The sequence below is a fragment of the Bos taurus genome, chromosome 1 (assembly GCF_002263795.3).
Source record: "Bos taurus isolate L1 Dominette 01449 registration number 42190680 breed Hereford chromosome 1, ARS-UCD2.0, whole genome shotgun sequence".
Taxonomy (NCBI): Eukaryota; Metazoa; Chordata; class Mammalia; order Artiodactyla; family Bovidae; genus Bos; species Bos taurus.
This window is the reverse complement of record NC_037328.1, coordinates 100129065-100151000: the sequence shown is the minus strand read 5'-3', so window position 1 is coordinate 100151000 and position 21936 is coordinate 100129065. Positions and strand designations below refer to the sequence as shown.

Sequence of the window (21936 nt, the reverse complement as noted above, 5' to 3'; positions counted from 1 at the left end):
ACAGTTCTAGGGTCTTCTACTTATGTACAACCATAACAATCGCCATGCCACAGGTCAGACCATCAATATAGGCATTATTAATGTTACTAAGTATATCCATTCCCATTATATAATCAAGACTGGGAAAATAACCACATAATGGTCCCACTGGCCCATGGACAAGACAGAATAAAGACAAGACTCCATCTATCACTCTACTTCTATAAATCTCTAACACTGACTGGTGGATTATGATGGTACTAAGGGTCTCCAGAGATAACTGTCAGTTCAGACCCAGGGTCTAATAAACCCTCTGGAAGTTTGGGCATTGTCTTTCCTCACTGCATGTTTATTCTGGTGGTGTCCCTGGTGGCTCACACAGTAAAGAATCTGCCTGCAATGCAGGAGACCAGGGTTCAATCCCTGGGTCAGGAAGATCCCCTGAAGAAGGTAACGGCTATCCATTCCAGTATTCTTGCCTGGAGAACTCCATGGATAGAGGAGCCTGGCAGGCTACAGTCCAAAGAGTCGAACATAACTGAGCAACTAACACTTTCACTTTCACACTTTTACTTTCCTGGTAAATAGCTGTAAATTCTGTAGTGAAATTATAGAGGAAGATGCATCATATACCCTGTGGCTACACTACAAAACTTTGCAAAAGGACCCAGCATCTATCTCAAGGGGCCTCAGATCTGTGGCCTGGCTTAGGGCTGGGAACTTTATAAAAACTCTGAATTCCCAATACAGTAGCTTAAGACGGGTCTCTGCATCAGATAGAAATTTTCTACTCAGAAAAAAACAGGAGAGTATACAAAATTTTTTCATTCCTATGTACCCCAATTAGTATCACAGATCTCTGTGAACTGAAACAATCAATTACTAGTCTTCCTTACCCCTTATTTTGGTAATTTTTTCACTAAAACTTTGATAATTATATACCAACTTCTGGCCTCTACCATTCCAGGTTGCTATGATTCCTTTGAAATTAGGCAGTCAATTCCATCTAAGTATCTCCATCTGCAATCTTTAGCCTATAGAGGAAAGCTACAACACATCAGTTCTTCTATCATTTTTTAAATACTATGTCTTCAAAGTGCACCAATCATAAAGGTATTTCTATAGAAGACTTAGTCCCTTTCAAAGTAGAAGAGTAAAAAAATAAATAAAAATGTGAAAACACAAAAAAAGGGCACATAAAATAAGAGTCATTGAGAGTAATACTGGGGTACATACTAAAACAGGGTATTCAAACAAAATCTTGGAAATATTAACAAAATTGATGTATCATGAACAACATAGGGAATATATTTGAAAGAAAGAACATCATTAAGAAGAAAATCAAATTCTAATTGTGAAGAAGGTGCATGATATTTGACATTAGGAATTAAACTATGTTTCAAAAGAGCAGTAAACAGGAGAGTTCCCTCATTGGAAAAAAGAATGAAAATAGAAACCACAAAATTAAACACTTTCAACTAAGCTACATGATTTAAATTTATTATCTAGCATTTTGTCCTTAATGAAAAGCAGTTGGAAAGCTCAAAAAGATTCTGAGTAATAAAATTAATAAATTAAATACTCTAAAAGTATAATTTCCCTCAAAAGAACCTGGCAAACAAGGCAAAGACTCTGCACACTTCAGTCATCCAGGTCTTCAGTGTCTAGAATATGGTTGTAAAAATAACCAAGGAAAAATAAAAACAAGAAATATTTCTTCAAAAAGAAAGAAAAACAAGAAAAATTAATTATCCCCCTGAACTTCACAGCAGTCCTTGAAATATATTTCTCAAGACACATATAAAAAAAAGTTATTTACTTTACTGTCTCATAGATCCTCTTGTTTTATATGTTGTAATTACAGTTCAATAAAGGAACAGTTGTTCTAACAAAAACTTTCTGCTAGAACAGGAGGAGCTGAAAGAATCCAATTCTCTATTCACTTGACAGTCTGAATTTATGCAGGAAACAAAGGCAAATATATCCCCAAGGCCCATTCAATTCAGTTCCGTTCAGTCACTCAGTCGTGTCCGACTCTTGGAGACCCCATGAACTGCAGCACGCCAGGCCTCCCTGCCCATCACCAACTCCCAGAGCTTACTCAAACTCATGTCCATCTAGTCTGTGATGCCATCCAACCATCTCATCCTCTGTCGTCCCCTTCTCCTCCTGCCTTCAATCTTTCCCAGCATCAGGGTCTTTTCGAGTGAGTCAGTTCTTCGCATCAGGTGGCTAAAGTATTGGAGTTTCAGCTTCAGCATCAGTCCTTCCAATGAATGTTCAGGACTAATTTCCTTTGGGATTGACTGATTGGATCTCCCTGCAGTCCAAGGGACTCTCAAGAGTCTTCTCCAACTCCACAGTTCAAAAACATCAATTCTTTGGCACTCAGCTTTCTTTATAGTCCAACTCTCACATCCATACATGACTACTGGAAAGACCAAAGCTTTGACTAGACAGAACTTTGTTGGCAAAGTAATGTCTCTGCTTTTTAATTTGCTGTCTAAGTTGGTCATAGCTTTTTTCCCCAAGAAGCGTCTTTTAATTTCATGGCTGCAGTCACCATCTGCAGTGATTTTGGAGCCCAGAAAAATAAAGTCTGCCACTGTTTCCATTGTTTCCCTATTTGCCATGAAGTGATGAGACCAGATGCCATGATCTTAGTTTTCTGAATGTTTTAGTTTTTTGAGTTTTAAGCCAACTTTTTCACTCCCCTCCTTCACTTTCATCAAGAGGCTCTTTTGTTCTTGAATTTCTGCCATAAGTAAAAAACACTTATGAAAAGGCAAAGAAGCCCACTCAGGGTTCTATAAATATTAAACCACTAAACCAATGGTCACACAGTGACTACTGTGTGACTACTTTAAGAGTTATATCAAACTATTATCCCAATGTTAATAGCTTCTGAACACTGCATTTATATTCACAGAGAATGGAGATAAAATCAGTTTTATTTTAAAGCATTCACTTTATTTATTTTTTTTTGCAGATGTGATTTTTTTTTTAACTTTACAATATTGTATTGGTTTTGCCATATATCAACATGAATCCGCCACAGGTTTACACGTGTTCCCCATCCTGAACCCTCCTTCCTCCTCCCTCCCCATACCCTCCCTCTGAGTCGTCCCAGTGCACCAGCCCCAAGCATCCAGTATCGTTCATCAAACCTGGACTGGCGACTCATTTCATATATGATATTATTCATGTTTCAATGCCATTCGCCCAAATCTTCCCACCCTCTCCCTCTCCCACAAAGTTCACAAGACTGTTCTACACATCAGCATCTCTTTTGCTGTCTCATATACAGGGTTATTGTTACCATCTTTCTAAATTCCATTATATATGCGTTAGTATACTGTATTGGTGTTTTTCTTTCTGGCTTACTTCACTCTGTATAATAGGCTCCAGTTTCATCCACCTCATTAGAACTGATTCAAATGTATTCTTTTTAATGGTTGAGTAATACTCCATTGTGTATATGTACCACTGCTTTCTTATCTATTCATCTGCTGATGGACATCTAGGTGGCTGCCATGTCCGGGCTATTATAAACAGTGCTGCAATGAACATTGGGTACACGTGTCTCTTTCAATTATGGTTTCCTCAGTGTGTATGCCCAGCAATGGGATTGCTGGATCATAAGGCAGTTCTATTTCCAGTTTTTTAAGGAACCTCCACACTGTTTTCCATAGTGGCTGAACTAGTTTGCATTCCCACCAACAGTGTAAGAGTGTTCCCTTTTCTCCACACCCTCTCCAGCATTTATTGCTTGTAGACTTTTGGATCACAGCCATTCTGACTGGCGTGAAATGGTACCTCATAGTGGTTTTGATTTGCATTTCTCTGATAATGAATGATGTTGAGCATCTTTTCATGTGTTTGTTAGCCATCTGTATGTCTTCTTTGGAGAAATGTCTATTTAGTTCTTTGGTCCATTTTTTTATTGGGTCATTTATTTTTCTGGAGTTGAGCTGCAGGAGTTCCTTGTATAGTTTTGAGATTAGTTGTTTGTCAGTTGCTTCAAATGCTATTATTTTCTCCCATTCTGAAGGCTGTCTTTTCACCTTGCTTCGAGTTTCCTTTGTTGTGCAGAAGAAGCTTTTAAGTTTAATTAGGTCCCATTTGTTTATTTTTGCTTTTATTTCCAATATTCTGGGAGATAGGTCATAGAGAATCCTGCTGTGATGTATTACTAGAACTAATCAATGAATATAGTAAAGTTGCAGGATATAAAATCAACACACAGAAATCCCTTGCATTCCTATACATTAATAATGAGAAAATAGAAAGAGAAATTAAGGAAACAATTCCATTCACCATTGCAATGAAAAGAATAAAATACTTAGGAATATATCTACCTAAAGAAACTAAAGACCTATATATAGAAAACTATAAAACACTGGTGAAAGAAATCAAAGAGGACACTAATAGATGGAGAAATATACCATGTTCATGATTGGAAGAATCAATATAGTGAAAATGAGTATAATACCCAAAGCAATTTATAGATTCAATGCAATCCCTATCAAGCTACCAACAGTATTCTTCACAGAGCTAGAACAAATAATTTTACAATTTGTATGGAAATACAAAAAACCTTGAATAGCCAAAGCAATCTTGAGAAAGAAGAATGGAACTGTAGGAATCAACCTGCCTGACTTCAGGGTCTACTACAAAGCCACAGTCATCAAGATAGTATGGTACTGGCACAAAGACAGAAATATAGATCAATGGAACAAAATAGAAAGCCCAGAGATAAATCCATGCACCTATGGACACCTTATCTTTGACAAAGGAGGCAAGAATATACAATGGATTAAAGACAATCTCTTTAACAAGTGGTGCTGGGAAAACTGGTCAACCACTTGTAAAAGAATGAAACTAGAACACTTTCTAACACCATACACAAAAATAAACTCAAAATGGATTAAAGATCTAAATGTAAGACCAGAAACTATAAAACTCCTAGAGGAGAACATAGGCAAAACACTCTCCGACATACATCACAGCATTCACTTTATTTAAAAAAAAAAAACTGTACCTGATTTTGCTGCATGTAAGTTCTGTGTCTCTTTGTCATCATGATGTCCAGTTCTCCACTGACTTAAAACTTTCTGAAAGGATTGGGCAGAAGCTTCTTCATTGAAAGGCACTTCACTCAAGGGCTTGTCTCTTGGATTCGCACATTCTTCTTTTTTTGTTGTTGGATCTTCTACCTAAACCAATTAAAAGTATATCTAAGTGTGCTTTACCAAATGTTCTGTATCTTAAAATACAGGTAACACTAATTATTGAGCATTGTGAAATCACACATTTTTTTTTACTTCAAATGTTTTTTTATTTGTACTTATTTATGTGCTTTTCTGATTTCTTTAAAACTCTACAGACAGTTATATATGGTATCTTTGGAAATATTAAACCTAAAGCCTACAGGATTGAGGATTTGTCACTATGTTATTCATGAGGGTTTTCTCTGGAAAGCAGTGACAGCCTTGCATTTAACCCTACCTTCTCCAATCTCCTGCTCCCTGCAACCTCCCCACAGCAGAAAGAGCAGTTTCATTACCATGTAAATCTGAGATGGTTCCTCTGCTCCAAACCCTCCAAGACTGAAACCCTCAGTTCCTACCAGGACTTACAAGGTTGTACACAAGCTTGTCTTCCCCTGCCTTTCACTCCACTTCCTCCAGTTCTCCCCTTCATTCACCGTGTTCCAGCCAAACTTCTCTTCTTGCAATTCTAGGAACCCATCAAGCATATCCACTCGAGGGCCTCATACTAGCTGTAGCTAATGCCTGAAATGATCCTTCTCCATATTTTCATACAGTCATTCCACTCATTTCATTCAGTCTTGGATCAATGTCACCTGCTCAGAGAATAAGCAATGACCTTACTGATGACATAAAAACAAAGTCATTTCCCCCACTTTCAGATCCCTTATCTGTTTTATTTTTCTCCCAGTAATTTACATCCATGTGAATTTACTCTACATGTGTGTTTACTGCTGATCTCTCCCCATTAGAATGTAATGGGATCAAGAATGTTGACTGTTTCTTCAGGGCCAAGAGTAGTAACTGGCACAAAGCAGGTGCTCATTAAAAGTCAGTTGAATGAATGGACATATCAATTAATGTATATGAAACATTGTCTGCTTTTCAGTATAATGCTGGAGAGAAAGGAGAATGCAGTACAAAATATAGATTTACTGTGAATACACAAAAGAAAATGAAGGTACGGCTTGGCAGTTATCCAGTGAATCAGAGAAAACAGCAAAATTGGGGAACTAAAGCAAAATAAGTTCCACAACAGTTCTGAATTATAAAGTGTGGATTACCTACACTGATCAAATTGCTAAAGCTCCATGTGTACCTTCTAGATACAACAGTAGAATCCACTATGTTCAGCACTTATTTGCAAAATAAATAGGCACATTGTTAGAGAACAATTGAGAGAAGATTGTTAAATATGTGCATATATAAAATTCAACATAAACAAAAACCGTCTGGAACCTACAAACACTATGCTAGTCATTGCCATGAAACACAGGTTACTAAATCCACAATAGAAACAGAAGCAAAGAACAAAAATTTAACTCAGAGAAACAAGAATCCCATGGGCAAAAAGTGGCAAGGGCAGTATTCTAGAGCAAAAGAATGATAGAGTGGGTAGACTATTAGAGTGGGTAGCCATTCCTTTCTCCAGGGGATCCTCCCAACCCATGGATTGAACTTGGGTCTCCTGCATTGCAGGCAGATTCTTTACCATCTGGGCCACCAGGGAAATTCACAGAGCAAAAAGTGAGATATGAGAAAATATTAAGGGTAGAAAGATGAACAGAGGCAGATTGTGAAGGATCCCCCCACTATCCAGAGAAAATTACACTTAAGTATATTGGAAATGCAAAGCTACTGTAGAATCCCACACAGTAGTGTGGGAGAGAAAGAAATTGGAGAATAGTGAGTTCAAATGCAAGGAAACCAATTAAAATCCACATCCATTTGTCAGTATCAGCATTACAAACACATAACCCTCTTCACCTAGGAATTTTAGGATTTTATCACACACACACATACATATACAAAACAATATTTTTCAAAATTATTCTTTATACTATAGTTCATACTTGCAAAAGATTGAAACAGTGTAAATACTGAGCAACAGAAAACAGCTTAAAAAGTTATCTCATATCTAATAAATGGAGTATTTCAGCTGGTAAAGAATCCACCTGCAATGCAGGAGACCCCGGTTCTATTCCTGGGTCTGGAAGATCCCCTCGAGAAGGGATAGGCTACTCACTCCAGTATTCCTGGGCTTCCGTGGTGGCTCAGACAATAAAGAATCTGCCTGCAATGTAGGAGACCTGGGTTCAATCCCTGGGTCGGGAAGATTCCCTGAAGGGAATGGCTACCTACTCCAATATTCTTGCCTGGAGAATTCCATGAACAGAAGCGCCTGGAGGGCCACAATCCAGGGCTTTGCAAAAAGTCTCACAAAGAGTGGGACAGGACTGAGCAACTTTCACTTTCATATAGAATGAGAAGGCTGTGGGATATATGAATAACAATAGTATATTGTTAAGGGTAAAAAGTCTGTTTGCATAGCAGCATACAACATATTAGTATTTCTGTTAATGCATACCTACAAAATTGAAAATATTATTAACTTAGGGGAGAGAATTAAATGCCCTTTTCACTTTATAAACCTTTTGCTCTTTAAGAAATTGTTAATTTTACTATCTGGAAGAGCAGTAAGAATAGAAGTGACCAAATACTCAAGGGTTTTCGGATGGTTTTAAGATATGGTAACTGATTGGAAGTACAAAGGAAGAAGATAAATGATTATAGAAAATAACTGTTCTTGCCAGTTTAAAAAGCTTGAAGAGAGCTGTCACCAACAGTAATATCTACAGGTTGGGAGAAGAGGTGATGAATTTAGCTTGGAAATACTGAGCCTTAGAAGTATGTGAGAAGGTATTTACAGGTATTCAGTAGTAAGCAGTGTGTGTGTGTGTGTGTGTGTGTGCGCGCGTGCACACTACACTCATGAAGAAGCACTAAAAACTCAGTGCTTTATACAAAATGAGTTGAGTGTTCCAATGATTACAGACGCTCTCCAGGGCAGCTCCCTTTCAAGCAGTGAATAAGAGATATAAGACATTTGCATTTCACAGCTATGCCTATGGAATACTTGGTTTCCACACAGCAGTGACAGGATAGGAAAAAGCCAGAGGATGGTATATTCACTCTTAAATGTTTCAGCTGTCATATGTGGCCCCTCTAGGCCAAATATACCACTGCAAAATATGTTTTAATATCCCCACTTTCCAGAAAAGGAAAGGAAAGCTAAGCAAATCGCCCAATGTTACAAAACTATAAGCTGTAAGAAAACCAGAGTCAGTATTTCAAGCTCAGGTTTCAGTCTAAAATGAAAGCTTTCATGAACTGCACTCCCTTCCAAGGATATCCACTGGCTTGAATCCACTATCTTGATTCTTCCAGGCATTCAAGTTGCTGGGTAAGCCAATTAAACATCAGATTCCTTATTAGCCGTTACAAAGAGTGAAATAATGCCATTTGCAACAACATGGATGGACCTAGAGAGTGTCATACTGAGTGAAATAAGTCAGACAGAGAAGGAGAAATATCATATGACATCCCTCATATGTGGAATCTAAAAAGAAGTGATACAAATGAACTTACTTACAAAACAGAAAGAGACGCATAGACTTAGGAAATGAACTTATGGTTGTCCGGGGCAGCGGGAAGGGATACTTAGGGACTTTGGGAAGGTCATGTATACACTTATATTCAAGATGGTTAACCAGCAAGGACCTTTTTTTATAGCACATAGAACTCTGCTCAATGTTATGTGCCAGCCTGGATGGCAGGGGAGTTTGGGGGAGAATGGATACGTGTATATGAATGGTTGAGTCCCTTCACTGTTCATCAGAAACTACCACAACATTATTAACTGCCTATATCTCAATACAAAATAAAAAGTTTAAAGTTTAAAAAAAATTAAAACGTTTAGTTCTAAAAAGTAAATAAATAAAAAATCAGATTCCTGGGCCCTAACCTAAATGTAAAAAAATCCAAATTTGAGTGGCAAGACAGGAGTACACATTTTCAAAAAGCTCACGCAGTACTTGTGATGTTTATTGCAGTTGGAAAAACTCTGCTCTTCAGCACAGAGGAGTACCAAGCGTTCGACAGGGGTACTTCTTAATATGTGCACTGTATACAGGTTGACAGCAGAAATAATGCCCAACCAGGAGTACTCAACAGAATAAGCAGGTGTTAAAGGCACATGACTGGACCACCCACAGAGATGCTGAACTCAGTCACAGGTGTTTCCCTAATGTTTCTCCAGTTGATTCTACTGTGCAATCCTGGATGAAACCACTGAATTAATAGTTTCTAGGTTAAGACCAGAGGTGGAGGGTCTATAGAGCAGACACAGTTACTGATGGGGACAAGAGGCAGAATTTAATTTAGGGATTAAAAGTTCAGGCAAAGGAGTAAGCCCTATAGCTTTCTAGTACACCTAGTAACTTAAATCCTCTCTGACTTTCTCATCTGTTAAATGAGATAATGATAATACAAAACTTATAGGGTTATTGTCATTATTGGATAAGATAAAGAAACTAAAGGATTAAGCTCAATGCCTAGCATATAATATTTAATAAATGTGAGGATATTGATTTATTACTATTTTTATTGGTAGGATAAGTTAGATAAAATGACAAGCATGAAGGCGAAACCCTTAAAATCTCAGCCTCTGGGTAGTGATTAAAAACAGGTAATTTGGAGTTATAAGGTCTGAGTTGAAACTGAAGTTGCACAATCAATGATATCTCAGGCAATTTAAAAACTATATTTTGACATAATTTTCTCATTTGAGAAAAAGAAACAATTAAAAAAGGATGAAAAAAGAGATAATACACATAAAATACATAGAACCGTGTTTGGCACATGGTTGGTCCTCAGCATGCTGCTGCTAAGTCGCTTCAGTCGTGTCCGACTCTGTGCGACCCCATAGACGGCAGCCCACCAGGCTCCCCTGTCCCTGGGATTCTCCAGGCAAGAACACTGGAGTGGGTTGCCATTTCCTTCTCCAAGGCATGAAAGTGAAAAGTGAAAGTGAAGTCGCTCAGTCGTGTCTGACCCCTAGCGACCCCATGGACTGCAGCCTACCAGGCTCCTCCATCCATGGGATTTTCCAGGCAAGAGTACTGGAGTGGGGTGCCATTGCCTTCTCCAGGTCCTCAGCATATTATTATTCTAATCATAAGGCTGTAACTCATTCAATGATTCTTCACAAGCACTCTTGGCAGGTCTACTAAGCAAAATCCCCACCAGAATGCTACTCTTTCTAGACAACTCAAGTATAGTTTCTCTGCTGTAAAGGGACCCTACTAACACAGATAGTTTTCTTTTATGTTCTCTGAGCAAGGGTTTGAAACTCAACAGACTGAAGTTCAAGCCTGACTCTGTCATAAAGTAACAAGCTGTGTGTGTGTGACTTTTGTCAAGTCACTATTTCTGAACTACACTGAAAAGGTGAAAGTGAAAGTGTTATTCACTCAGTCATGTCTGACTCTGTATTCCCATGGACTCTAGGCCACCAGGCTTCTGTGTCCGTGGAATTTTTCAGGCAAGAATACTGGAGTGGGTTGCCATTACCTTCCCCTGGGGATCTTCCTGACCCAGGGATTGAACCCTGGGTCTCCTGCATTGCAGGCAGATTCCTTACCATCTGAGCTATCAGGAAAGCCCATGTGAAAAGGTGAGTGACATCTAAAAGAATGAGAATTATTACAAGGATCAAAATTTGAGGAAATTTGTTTCCTGCTAAAGAATCAATACAAGTCTATTATTAAAATACCAACATGAGTAGATATAAGCTTATCTAGGATCAGTAATCAATTTGAATAACCATAAAATTTGTTATAAATCTGATTTTAAATAACTGTGAAATTGCCTGTCACTTAAAACACTTGGAAAGGTTTTGTACTTTTAGTCTCCCTGAGATTCTGATTAAAATAAAATTGCCATATTGCATTGTGTTATTTTCTTATGTTTCTCTCAAATATTCATTTCCGGATGTGGTGAAAATGCCTGGAAAGCAATATAGTCAAAAGATCATTCCTCAAAAAACCAGCAGCCGGTGAAATCAAAGCAATCTCCTCAAAAGGATTTTACAGTAAAAATGCTTTTGATTAATAAGAAAACAAATTCATACTAAACAATAATGTGATCAAATAATCTTTAAAACTCTAAACCTCTAGTATGTGAATGACAGTCTCCATGATCATGTATGACAGAAAATGTCTACTGTATTTTTCTCCATTTACCTGAGAGCTGCTCCCCTGCAGAATAGGAGACTTGGTTTTCTGCTGGCTTTTACTAATCTCTTTTGTAGAACAATTCTTCCATTTGGGTTCATCTGGATTAACTTCCTTTATAAACCGATGGGCAGCATCCAATACATTGGATAGTAATTGCGATTTTGCCTATAAAAAAAAAGAAGATAGGAATAAAAAGCCCATTGTCAGCCTAAGTAATTTATATATATTAAATCATGTTTTCATTATTCTATGACTAGCAAAATTCAATGCATTTTGTTCAATATTTAAAAATATAAATTGCTATTTATATCAGCCATATAATAGTGACAGTTGCCATCTACTGAATGCCTAGTTTGGGCTCACATTATCTTAAGTATCTTAAAAACATATCTTTTAATCCTCAAGTCAACTCTAAAGTGTTAACTATTTTTATCATTGTTTTAGTGATAAAGTTTTGAGGGTTTAAATAACTTGATCGTGGTTACAAGGTGAGTGGGTGGCAGAGCTGGGAAGTGACCCCAGGTGTGTATAATTCTAATAACTCATACTACTACTACTACTACTAAGTCGCTTCAGTCGTGTCCAATTCTGTGCGACCCCAGAGACGGCAGCCCACCAGGCTCCCCCGTCCCTGGGATTCTCCACGCAAGAACACTGGAGTGGGTTGCCATTTCCTTCTCCACTAATAATTCATAGCCTTTCCATTATATTGACCCCAAATAGATAGATGAGCTATTTTGTGCACATCATGGCTAAAGAACTAAATGTAGTTGATGTAGAGGGAGTCTGAATAAGCAGTAGTGAGTATTTTCTTGGTGATAAAATATCTTTAGAAAGTATTAACTACTCAAAGTGCACATCAGGAAGTGCCCTATCAAATTCCAAGTTCTTTTTGTCATGCCTTTGCTCATAAGATACCAGGAAGGCCCTCCCTCCTTTATTACCTCCTTTGCCTGGCAGACCCCTACCTCCCCTTCTAGATTCACCCCAGATTACTCCCACAGCTTCAGGAACCCCTCTTTGCCTTCCTCCCCTAGCTGCATGAAGTGTCCATTCTTTGTATCCTCTTCTTATTCTGAGATCTTTACAACCCCACACAAATATTGATTTTGAATCATTTTTTGATGTCTATCTATACCATAAAAGTTCACAGAAGAAAAAACATCATGTCTTCTTAAGTCTCTGTACAGTTACTACAGTGCCTGGCAAATAGTAATAGAGCAAAATAACATAAAAATAAGGCATTGCAGGGGACAGAGAGAGCTACAGAATTAAAATAAATAACAAGGGGGAAAAAAAGAATTCAAAGACCTTGTCAAATGCCTTCACATGGCTGGAAGAATAAAACAGGCAAATCCCAGGAAGGTCCTATTTTCTGAAGGGCTTTCTAGCTGCAATAACCCTGATTTGCCCAAGGACACTGCAGGAGTCTGGATCGCATCTGAGCTTGAACCAGATAAACTCTCGAGGGAAGACGCAAACCCTTCAGAGACTTGCTGAAAACCTGGTATTAGGTACACAAGGAATAGGTCTTGCTTCTTAAACAAATGTTCTCAAGACAGAAGCAAACTTCAGCAGGGATCAGAAATGGTTATTTTATACTCTCCCATGGAAATATCCCTATTCTAAAATTTTCATCTAGTTACCTATTTAAATAGCTAAGACTACATTGACACTTTCCAGTTATGACCTTTTGTAAATTTATTAAGATTCATTGCAATCTGGCTTTGGAATAAATCAGTGAACATCAAATTAACCAGTGTTATTTCACACTGAATAAATTTATCTATGAAAAATGACTAATATGACCTATGCACACATATTACTGGCCATATACAGACCTATGACACCAGCTCTAAATTTTCCCAAGGATTATCAAAAAGCCTTTATAGACTTAAGCAGTCCTCATTTTTTAAAATAAATTCATATTTATAATACACAATTGTTGTCTATATTGACTATACTGTGCATTAGATCTCCATGGCTTATTCACCGCTTGTTATGAGCTTGTACCTTAAACAACACTACTCATCCTCCCACTCCACTATACCCTCGTAAACACCACCTTACTCACTGTTTTTTATGAGTTTGACTTTTGTGATTCTACACATAGGGGATATCACACAGTATTTTTCTGTCTCTGTCTGACATATATCAGCGTAAACTGTTCAAGGTCCATCCATGTTGTCACAGTGGCCAAAGGATAATCCCCCTTTCTCATGGCTGCAGGATACTTCATTGTGTATATAAACCACAACATTTTTATCCATTCACCCACTGACTGGCATTTAGGTTGTTTCCATATTGTGAGTGATGCCACATAGGCTTGTACCTACTTCTTCAAAACCCTCTTTTAATTTTCTTTGGGTATATATTCAGGGGTAGAACTGTCTAATTGAACAGTAGATCTATTTTTAATATTTTGAGAAAACCTCATATTATTTTCCATAGTAGTTGAACCAATCTACATTCCCACTAGCAGTGTACAATGGTTTCATTTACACCAAATCCTTGCCAGGACCTGTTGCCTTCTTGATGCTATTACTTGGTTTGCAGTTAGTGAAGATCATAAACAGGCACAAAGGAAAATTTGGGGGGAGTGATAGAAAGACTGTGTATTAATTTATACTGAAGGTTACACAAGTGTATTGACAAACACAGAACTAATTAAATTCCATACTTCAAAAGAGTGCATTTTACATAATGATATGAACATACTGATCACTGCTGAACTGTACACTTAAAAATGGTTAAGATGGTAACATTTTATATTGTTTATATGTTACAATTTTTAAACAATGTGAACACAGAAGTAATGGGTGCATTTTGTGGTTCATAAATTAAACCTGAATAACATTGATTTATCAAAAAAAAGAAAAAGGAAATTAACCAATGGTGATGTTTCATTTTTCCAGAAACACCTGTATTTTAAAAATATCTTTTTAAGCAAAGTAATCCAACTTAACCTAATTTTAAATTCCCTATAACAAAATATTATTTATTTCAAAAGTGGTTAAAATTTATAGTTTATACCTTATATTCTTTAAAATATCAGAAAGCAATAGTATTAATTTTATATAAAATTACCAAGACAGAATTATCATTCAAGCATATATATTTAAGTAACACAGAACAAAGATTATTCCTGTCTTAAAATGAATCTTGCTAACAATAATTCAACAACCTTTATAATATTTTTAGGTAACATATTAAGAGATCACAAAATGGCCAAAAAATAATTTTATTTTTCAGTTAAATTTACTGCTAAAAGATAAAGTAAATGTCATGAATAGCTGAAACATTGGAACCCTACATCTAAACATCTTAAAATTCTGTTAATTCAATATAAACAAAATGCCAATGTAAATTTTCTTTCCCACAATGTCTTACCTTACACAGAAAAAGTGAAAGTGAACGTTGCTTAGTTGTGTCCTACTCTTTCCAACCCCATGGACTATACATGGGGCCCTTCCCTTCTCCAGGGGATCTTCCCAACCAGGGATCTTCCCAACCCAGGGATCTTCCCAACCCAGAGATCTTCCCAACCCAGGTCTCCCACGTTGCAGACAGATTCTTTACCAGCTGAGCCACCAGAGAAGCCCAGGAATACTGGAGTGGGTAGCCTATCCCTTCTCCAGCGGATCTTCTCGACCCAGGAATCGAACCAGGGTCTCCTGCATTGCAGGCAGATTCTTTATCAGCTGAACTATCAGGGGAGACCACCTTACACAGAAAATGTGCTTTATTTTTGGTTTCCTGAAACTTAAATTATTAAATTGTATCTCTAATAATAGACATGAACATTGTTCCTTCCATTAAACAAAACTACACACATCATGAAACGATTACCACAATAAGTTTGGTGAACATCCATCATGTCATGTAGATATAAAATTAAAGAAATAGGAAAAAAAATTTCTTTATGATGAAAACTCTTAGGATTTACTCTCTTAACAACTTTCATATATAATATACATATATACAATCACTTGTGTGGAGATTAGGTTGAATTTGGGCTTTTTTTTTTTTTTTATCTTGTGGCTGTGTTACAATAAAATTTTATTTACAAAAACTGATGAATCCCCTAGCATCCCAGTGGTTAGAACTCAATGTGAGTGTTTGGTTTGTTTTTTTTTTTTTTTAATTAATTTATTTGGATAATTGACTCAGGGAGCTCAAACCAGTACTCTGTGACAAACTAGAGGGGTGGGATGGAGTGGGAGGTGTGAGACTGAGGTTTTGTTTTTTCTTTATTGTACTTATTTATTTCCATGTTTGACCAAGCACAAGCATAATGAAGAGAGGAACAGACATACTCCTTTTGCTCATTTCACCTACATATTGCAGGGGAGAGGAGAGTTGAAAGGTAATGTGGACTTTGGAAAAAAGCACAAGATTTTTAGCAACAAAGTTAAAAATATTCTATAAAAGCAGAATTATAGAACAAACCTAAACTATCTATCTCCTAAAGAGGTGAAAAATTTAACAGAATCATTAAGTTTGGAAATTCACCATAATACTTCAAAGTTCCTAGCTATGTGAAAAATATATCATATGTATGTTATTTTTAATAATGTTAATTCTTCCAATGAGTGCAGAATACCTTTCCAATTTTGGGGTGTGTCTTCTTCAATTTTTTTCAACAAGATCTTCATAATTTTCATACACAGGTTTTTCATTTCCTTGGTTAAATTGGAGAAGGAAATGGCAACCCACTCCAGTATTCTTGCCTGGAAAATCCCACAGAAGGAGGAGTCTGGCAGGCTACAGTCCCTGGGGTCACAAAGAGTCGGACACGACTGAGCAACTTCACAGCAACAGGTATTTCTTGCTGTTCTTACAATGGTAAATGAATTGTTTCCTTAATTTCTCTCTTTAATTTTGTTGTTAGTGTATAGAAACACAACTTTTTTATACTGATAGCAAATTTACTGCATGTTTTCTGTTTACTATTCTAATAGCTTTTCAGTGAGGTCTTTAGGGTTTCCTCTGAATAAAATCATGTCATCCTCAAATAGTGACAGCTTAATGTCTTTCTTTCCAATTTAGACGTCTTTTATTTCTTCTTCTTACCTAATTGCTCTGACTAGGACTTCCAATACTGTATTAAATAAGAGTAGTAAGAGTGGCCATCCTTGTCTTGTTTCTGATCTTAGAGGGGTCGCTTTTAGGTTTTTATCATTGAGTATGAAATTCTTCGGCTGAGCGCCAAAGAATTGATGCTTTCAAAATGTGGTGTTGGAGAAGACTCTTGAGAGTCCCTTGGCATCAAGGAAATCAAACCAGTAAATCCTAAAGGAAATCAACACTAAATATCATTGGAAGGACTGCTGCTGAAGCTGAAGCTCCAATACTTTGGCTACCTGATGTGAAAAGGGCTTTACAGGTGGCAGTAGTGGTAAAGAACCTGCCTGCCAGTTCAGGAGACGTTAAGAGACCCGAGTTCAATCCTTGGGTCAGGGAGATCTCCTGGAGGAGGGCAAGGCAACCCACTCCAGTATTCTTCCCTGAAGAATCCCATGGACAGAGGAGCCCCATAGGTGGGCTTACAGTTCATAGAGTCACAAAGAGCCTGGCATGACTGAAGCAATTTAACACACAAACACACACACACACACACACCCCTGACGTTAAGAGCCAACTCACTGCAAAAGACCCTGATGCTGGAAAAGATTGAAGGCAAAAGGAGAAGGGAACAACAGAGGATGAGATGGCTGGATGGCATCACTGACTCAATGGACATGAGTTTGAGGAAGCTCCGGGAGATGGTGAAAGACAGGGAAGCCTGGCATGCCACAGTCCATGGGGTCGCAAAGAGTTGGACACGACTGAGTGATCGAACAACATTGAATGTGGTGTTAGCTGTGGATGTGTCATATATGGCCTTAATTATGTTGAAGTATATTACTTGTTGTTGTTGTTTAGTCACTAAGTCACGTCTGACTCTTTGAGACTCCGTGGACTATAGCTTGCCAGGTTCCTCTGTCCATGGGATTTTCCCAGGCAAGAACACTGGAGTGGGTACCCATTTCCCACTTCACCATTTTATTAAATATTTTTTAACATAAATGGATGTTGAATATTGTTGGGTGCTTTATCTGTGTCTACTGAGATGATTATTTGATTTTTATCCTTCATTTTGTTACTCTGTTGTATCATGTTGGTTGATTTGAAAATGTTGAATCATTTTTGCAAGCCTGGAATAAATCCCAGCTCATCATTCTGCATGATCCTTTTAATGCATTATATTTGGTTTGCTAATACTTTGTTGTGGATTTTTGCTACCATGATGGTGACATCACTCCAAGAGCAAACTATTTATCATTCAGAGATGAAGTTTTCTTCCTCAACTAACCACAGCAAATTTTTTTTAAAACCCATGAATTCTGTGTGCTCTAATAACTCCCAGCTTACATCTATGCTAGAGTTTTGCTGTTTACTCTGTGATCTATATATCAGCAGTATCACTATCATCTGAAAACCTGCTAAAAATATGAAATCTCATGCCCTACTCAGACTCACTGAATCAAAATCTACAGTTTAATCTGTAATTTGAACATACATTAGGTTTGACAATCACTGTGTAAGAACACTTATCAGTCAATTGTGTTACAGTTATTTGAAAATATCTATCTTCTCTTTTGTGATGATGAATCCCTTGATTCCTTGAGAGAGGGGACCATGTAATATTTCTGCTGCCCTGTCCTTCATGCTTTGCAACTAGGACATCATTTGATGCTGACAAATACTTGAGAAATGGTGGTTGAGTCTAATTTAACTGACTCACTGAGATAAAAATGACTAAAAATTCCATTTGAACATTCATGTCTATACTCAAGCGACCTGAGTCAAAGTCAATACAGGTAAAATCAGTGGCACTTTTAATAACACCAGAAAAGGGCAAATTATTTACCTCTCTAAGCCTAAATGTTTGCACTGTAAAATGAAGACAGTCTCTACCTAGGATAGCTGTTGTGAATACATATCTTATATGAAAAACACTTAGCAGAAGGGATGGCATAAAACAGGACATTCAAATGACTGCTGTCTTTTTATAGATCACAATAGCAAACTATTTTTCTGTAAATAAGAAATATAATTCAAATATCCAGAGAATAGAATTCCTGCCAAATTCAATAGATCTCTGGCTATGGAATAAAGAAGAAGTCAGTACATAATTCTACAACCATAAAACAAATACTAAACTGGATAAATTTGTTTAAAAAAACTATTTCAGAACTCTTGAAATCAACCAAAAGTGAACAAACTGATAAATATTTATTTAAAAAAATTAAAAAACTACTCTGAATTTTCCGAAGTGTAAGGCTTACTTGCATGGGGTTGCTCCTATCTTAAATGTTCCTTCCCAGGTTTGTCTATTCCTAAGTCAAGACTGGCCTTGCGAACAGGGAGTGTGCCTGATTCCAGTGGAGGAGAGAGTCTTGAAGTTACATTGGCATTATCAGTGAACTAGAACATTTGGTTATAAATGAATGAGGAAAACCTATGGCTCCAACAACCTGAGGTTTTGGTCCCAGTTGGGATGAGGAGTGGATAGTAAACATTACATGGGATAAACCTGGAAATGAGAGCTATACAAGGGCTGACTTAAAAATGGAAATCACACACAAAAAGAAAATTCTTGAGTATGACCTATATAAACTAACAATAGATTCGAAATGAAAAACTCAATTAAATTGAAGACCAAACAAGATCAATCACCTAAATTGAAAAGAAAATGAACACAGCTTTTGAGACTTATGGGACAGCATCAAGCATCCAACATACATTTAGTGGAAATATCAGAGGAAAAGAAATGAGCATTAAAAAATAAGAAGAAATGAGGGCCCCAAACTTCTCTTATTTGATGAAAAACTATTACTGCAAAAAATCTACAAAGCTCAACAAGCTTCAAGAAAGACAAACATAAGAGATCTACACCAAGACATACCATAATCAAATTATGAAAGCCAAAGACAAACAGAAAAACTTGAAAGGAACAAGAGAAAAGGGACTCATTACATATAAGGGTGCATCAATATGAATAACAAGCTGATTTCATATCTGAAAAAATGGAGACCCAGAAGGTAGTAGAATGATATGAAGTCCTGAAAGGAAAAACTGCAAAAGGAAAAAAAAAAAAAAAAAAAAACTGCCAAAGATAATTTTACATTCAGAAAACTGTCCTTTAAAAATGAAGGCAAAAATAAAGACATTCTCAATAGATAAAGTAAAAGGATCATTCATTTCTAGCATATCAGCCTGACAAGAAATACTAAAGAAAGGTTTTAAGACTGAAAGGTATTAAATCTACCAGAAGAAAGACAGCAACCCAGAAGCATAAATATATGAGTAAATGGAAAAGATGCATTAATTTTTTTGTCTTTTATTGTCTTTCTTTTGAAAGCATAAAATCATATATAGCAACATTATTAACACTGTAATTAACACTATGGACTTGCTGATTTTCTGCCGAGCTGTTTCATTAGAAATTTCAATATCTCCTTTTCATAAATTTATGAAACAGCTAGGCAGAGAATCAGTACTTAGAAAACTTTAATAATCTCAAGTAACTTGACCTAAGTGACATTTAAAGAACCCTCAACCTTACAACATCAGATCACAAATTCTTTTCAAGATCATGTGACACATTTTCCAAGACAAACATATGCTCCACATAAAATAAGTATTAATAATTCATTAAGAATTGAAATAGAAAGTATGTTCACTGATCTCAACAAACAAATATAAATCAGGAATAAATAACTTGGGGAAATCATAAAATACTTAGAAGCTGAACAACCTATTTCTAAATAAACTCTGGATGAAAAATAAATCACAAGGAAAATTAGAAAATTGACTGGAAATAAAAGCACAACATATCAGAATGTATGGTATGCAGGAAAAGCAGTGTTTAGAGTGAAAGTTACAGCTTTTGGGAAAGCAATAAAGATCTAAAATCAACAATCTAAGCTTCACTTCAAGAAGATTGAAAAAGAAAAGAAAAAAGTCCAAAAGGAGGTAGAATTCAGAAAATAAGGATCAGAGCAGAATCGATGAAATAAGAACAATTGCAAAATATCAATGCAACTAAAATTGAAAAGACTTAAAACTTTATCAGTTCAATTCAGTCACTCAGTTGTGTCCAACTCTTTGCAATCCCATAGACTGCAGCATGCCACGCTTTCCTGTCCACCACCAACTCTCAGAGTTTGCTCAAACTCATGTCCATCAAGTCAGTGATAACATCCAATCATTTCATCCTCTTGTGTCCTCTTCTCCTCCTGCCTTCAAGCTTTCCCAGCATCAGGGTCTTTTCCAATGAGTCAGTTCTTCGCATCAGATGGCCAAAGTACTGAAGCTTCAACTTCAGCATCAGTCCTTCCAATGAATATTCAAGACTGAATTCCTTTAGGATTGACTGATTGGATCTCCTTGCAGTCCAAGGGACTCTCAAGGGTCTTCTCCAACACCACAGTTGGAGATAAATTTATCTTCTCCAACATCAATGTTGAATATAAATTTATAAAAATTTGTAAACCTTTATTAAACTGACCAAGGGGTGGGGTGGGGGACAGAGTGAAATATCAATTAACAAATCTATAATGATATAAGAAACATTCCTATAGACCTACACTAATTTCCAGATTATAATAGAATTTGAAATATTTATGCCAACAACTGGACAACTTACATTGAATGGACAAATTCAATGAAAGAAATAAATTACCAAAACTGACTCAAGGAAAAAAAAATAGAATAATATGGTAAAGAAATTGAATTAGCAATTTAAATTTTCCCATTTAAAAAAGCCCAGACTCAGGTTGCTTGCCCTGCAAATTCTATCCAACAGTTAAGAAATTAAACCAATCCAATAAAAAACACTTTTAGAAAACAGAGAAGGAAATACCTGTATTCTGTTCTTTTGGTAGTTTCTTGAAAAGTTAACAAATACTAACCTTGGAACTCAACTATTCCACTCCTAGGTATCTATACAAGAGCAATAAAAATACAAGTCTGTGCAAAGACCTGTACACAAATATCCCTATCATCGTTATTCTAACAGCCAAAAGTCTTTAAAATATCTATGCCCCTCAATTGATGACTGCAGTAAGAAAATATGATACATCCATACAATGGAATATCATTCAGAGTCAGAATGCAATAAACCATTACAATGAACACGTTACCCTGCCAAAGAACCTCGGAAATCTTATGCTAAGTGAAAGAAATCAGACACAAAAGACTGCATAGGAATGATTCCATTTCTATGAAATTTATAGTAAAGACAAATCTAAAGCAACAAAAAACAGACCAGTGGTTGCCAGGGACAAGAAGTGGTAGCAAGAGTTGGTTGCAAAAAAAAAAAAACGAGGAAATTTTTGGTGTGACGGAAATTTTCTAAAACTCAATTGTGGTGATTATTACACAGACTTGTAAATTTACTTTAAAAACCATTAAACTGTGCATTACAATGTGAATTTCATAGCTTGTAAATTAAATTTCAATAAATGGAATTTGGACTAAAAAATAAATCAACAGACAGGAAGCTTCTTTTTTCACTAGGCTGACTACATCAGAGATTTGCGTTAGGGTGAATGCTCAATCTC

General features: G+C 36.6%; 1 protein-coding gene across 7 annotated transcripts in view; it reads right to left on the bottom strand.

Moving 5' to 3' along the window:
• Window positions 1-21936, bottom strand: part of ZBBX (zinc finger B-box domain containing) — a 124696-nt gene that overhangs the window by 55264 nt on the left and 47496 nt on the right. For all 7 annotated transcript variants that reach the window (XM_024995664.2, XM_024995678.2, XM_024995673.2 and 4 more), the window contains 2 exons: window positions 11333-11491; window positions 5021-5195 (listed from right to left, as the gene is read on the bottom strand). In XM_024995664.2, the coding sequence (XP_024851432.1) occupies window positions 5021-5195; window positions 11333-11491 (334 nt within the window). The remainder of the gene's footprint in view (window positions 1-5020; window positions 5196-11332; window positions 11492-21936) is intronic.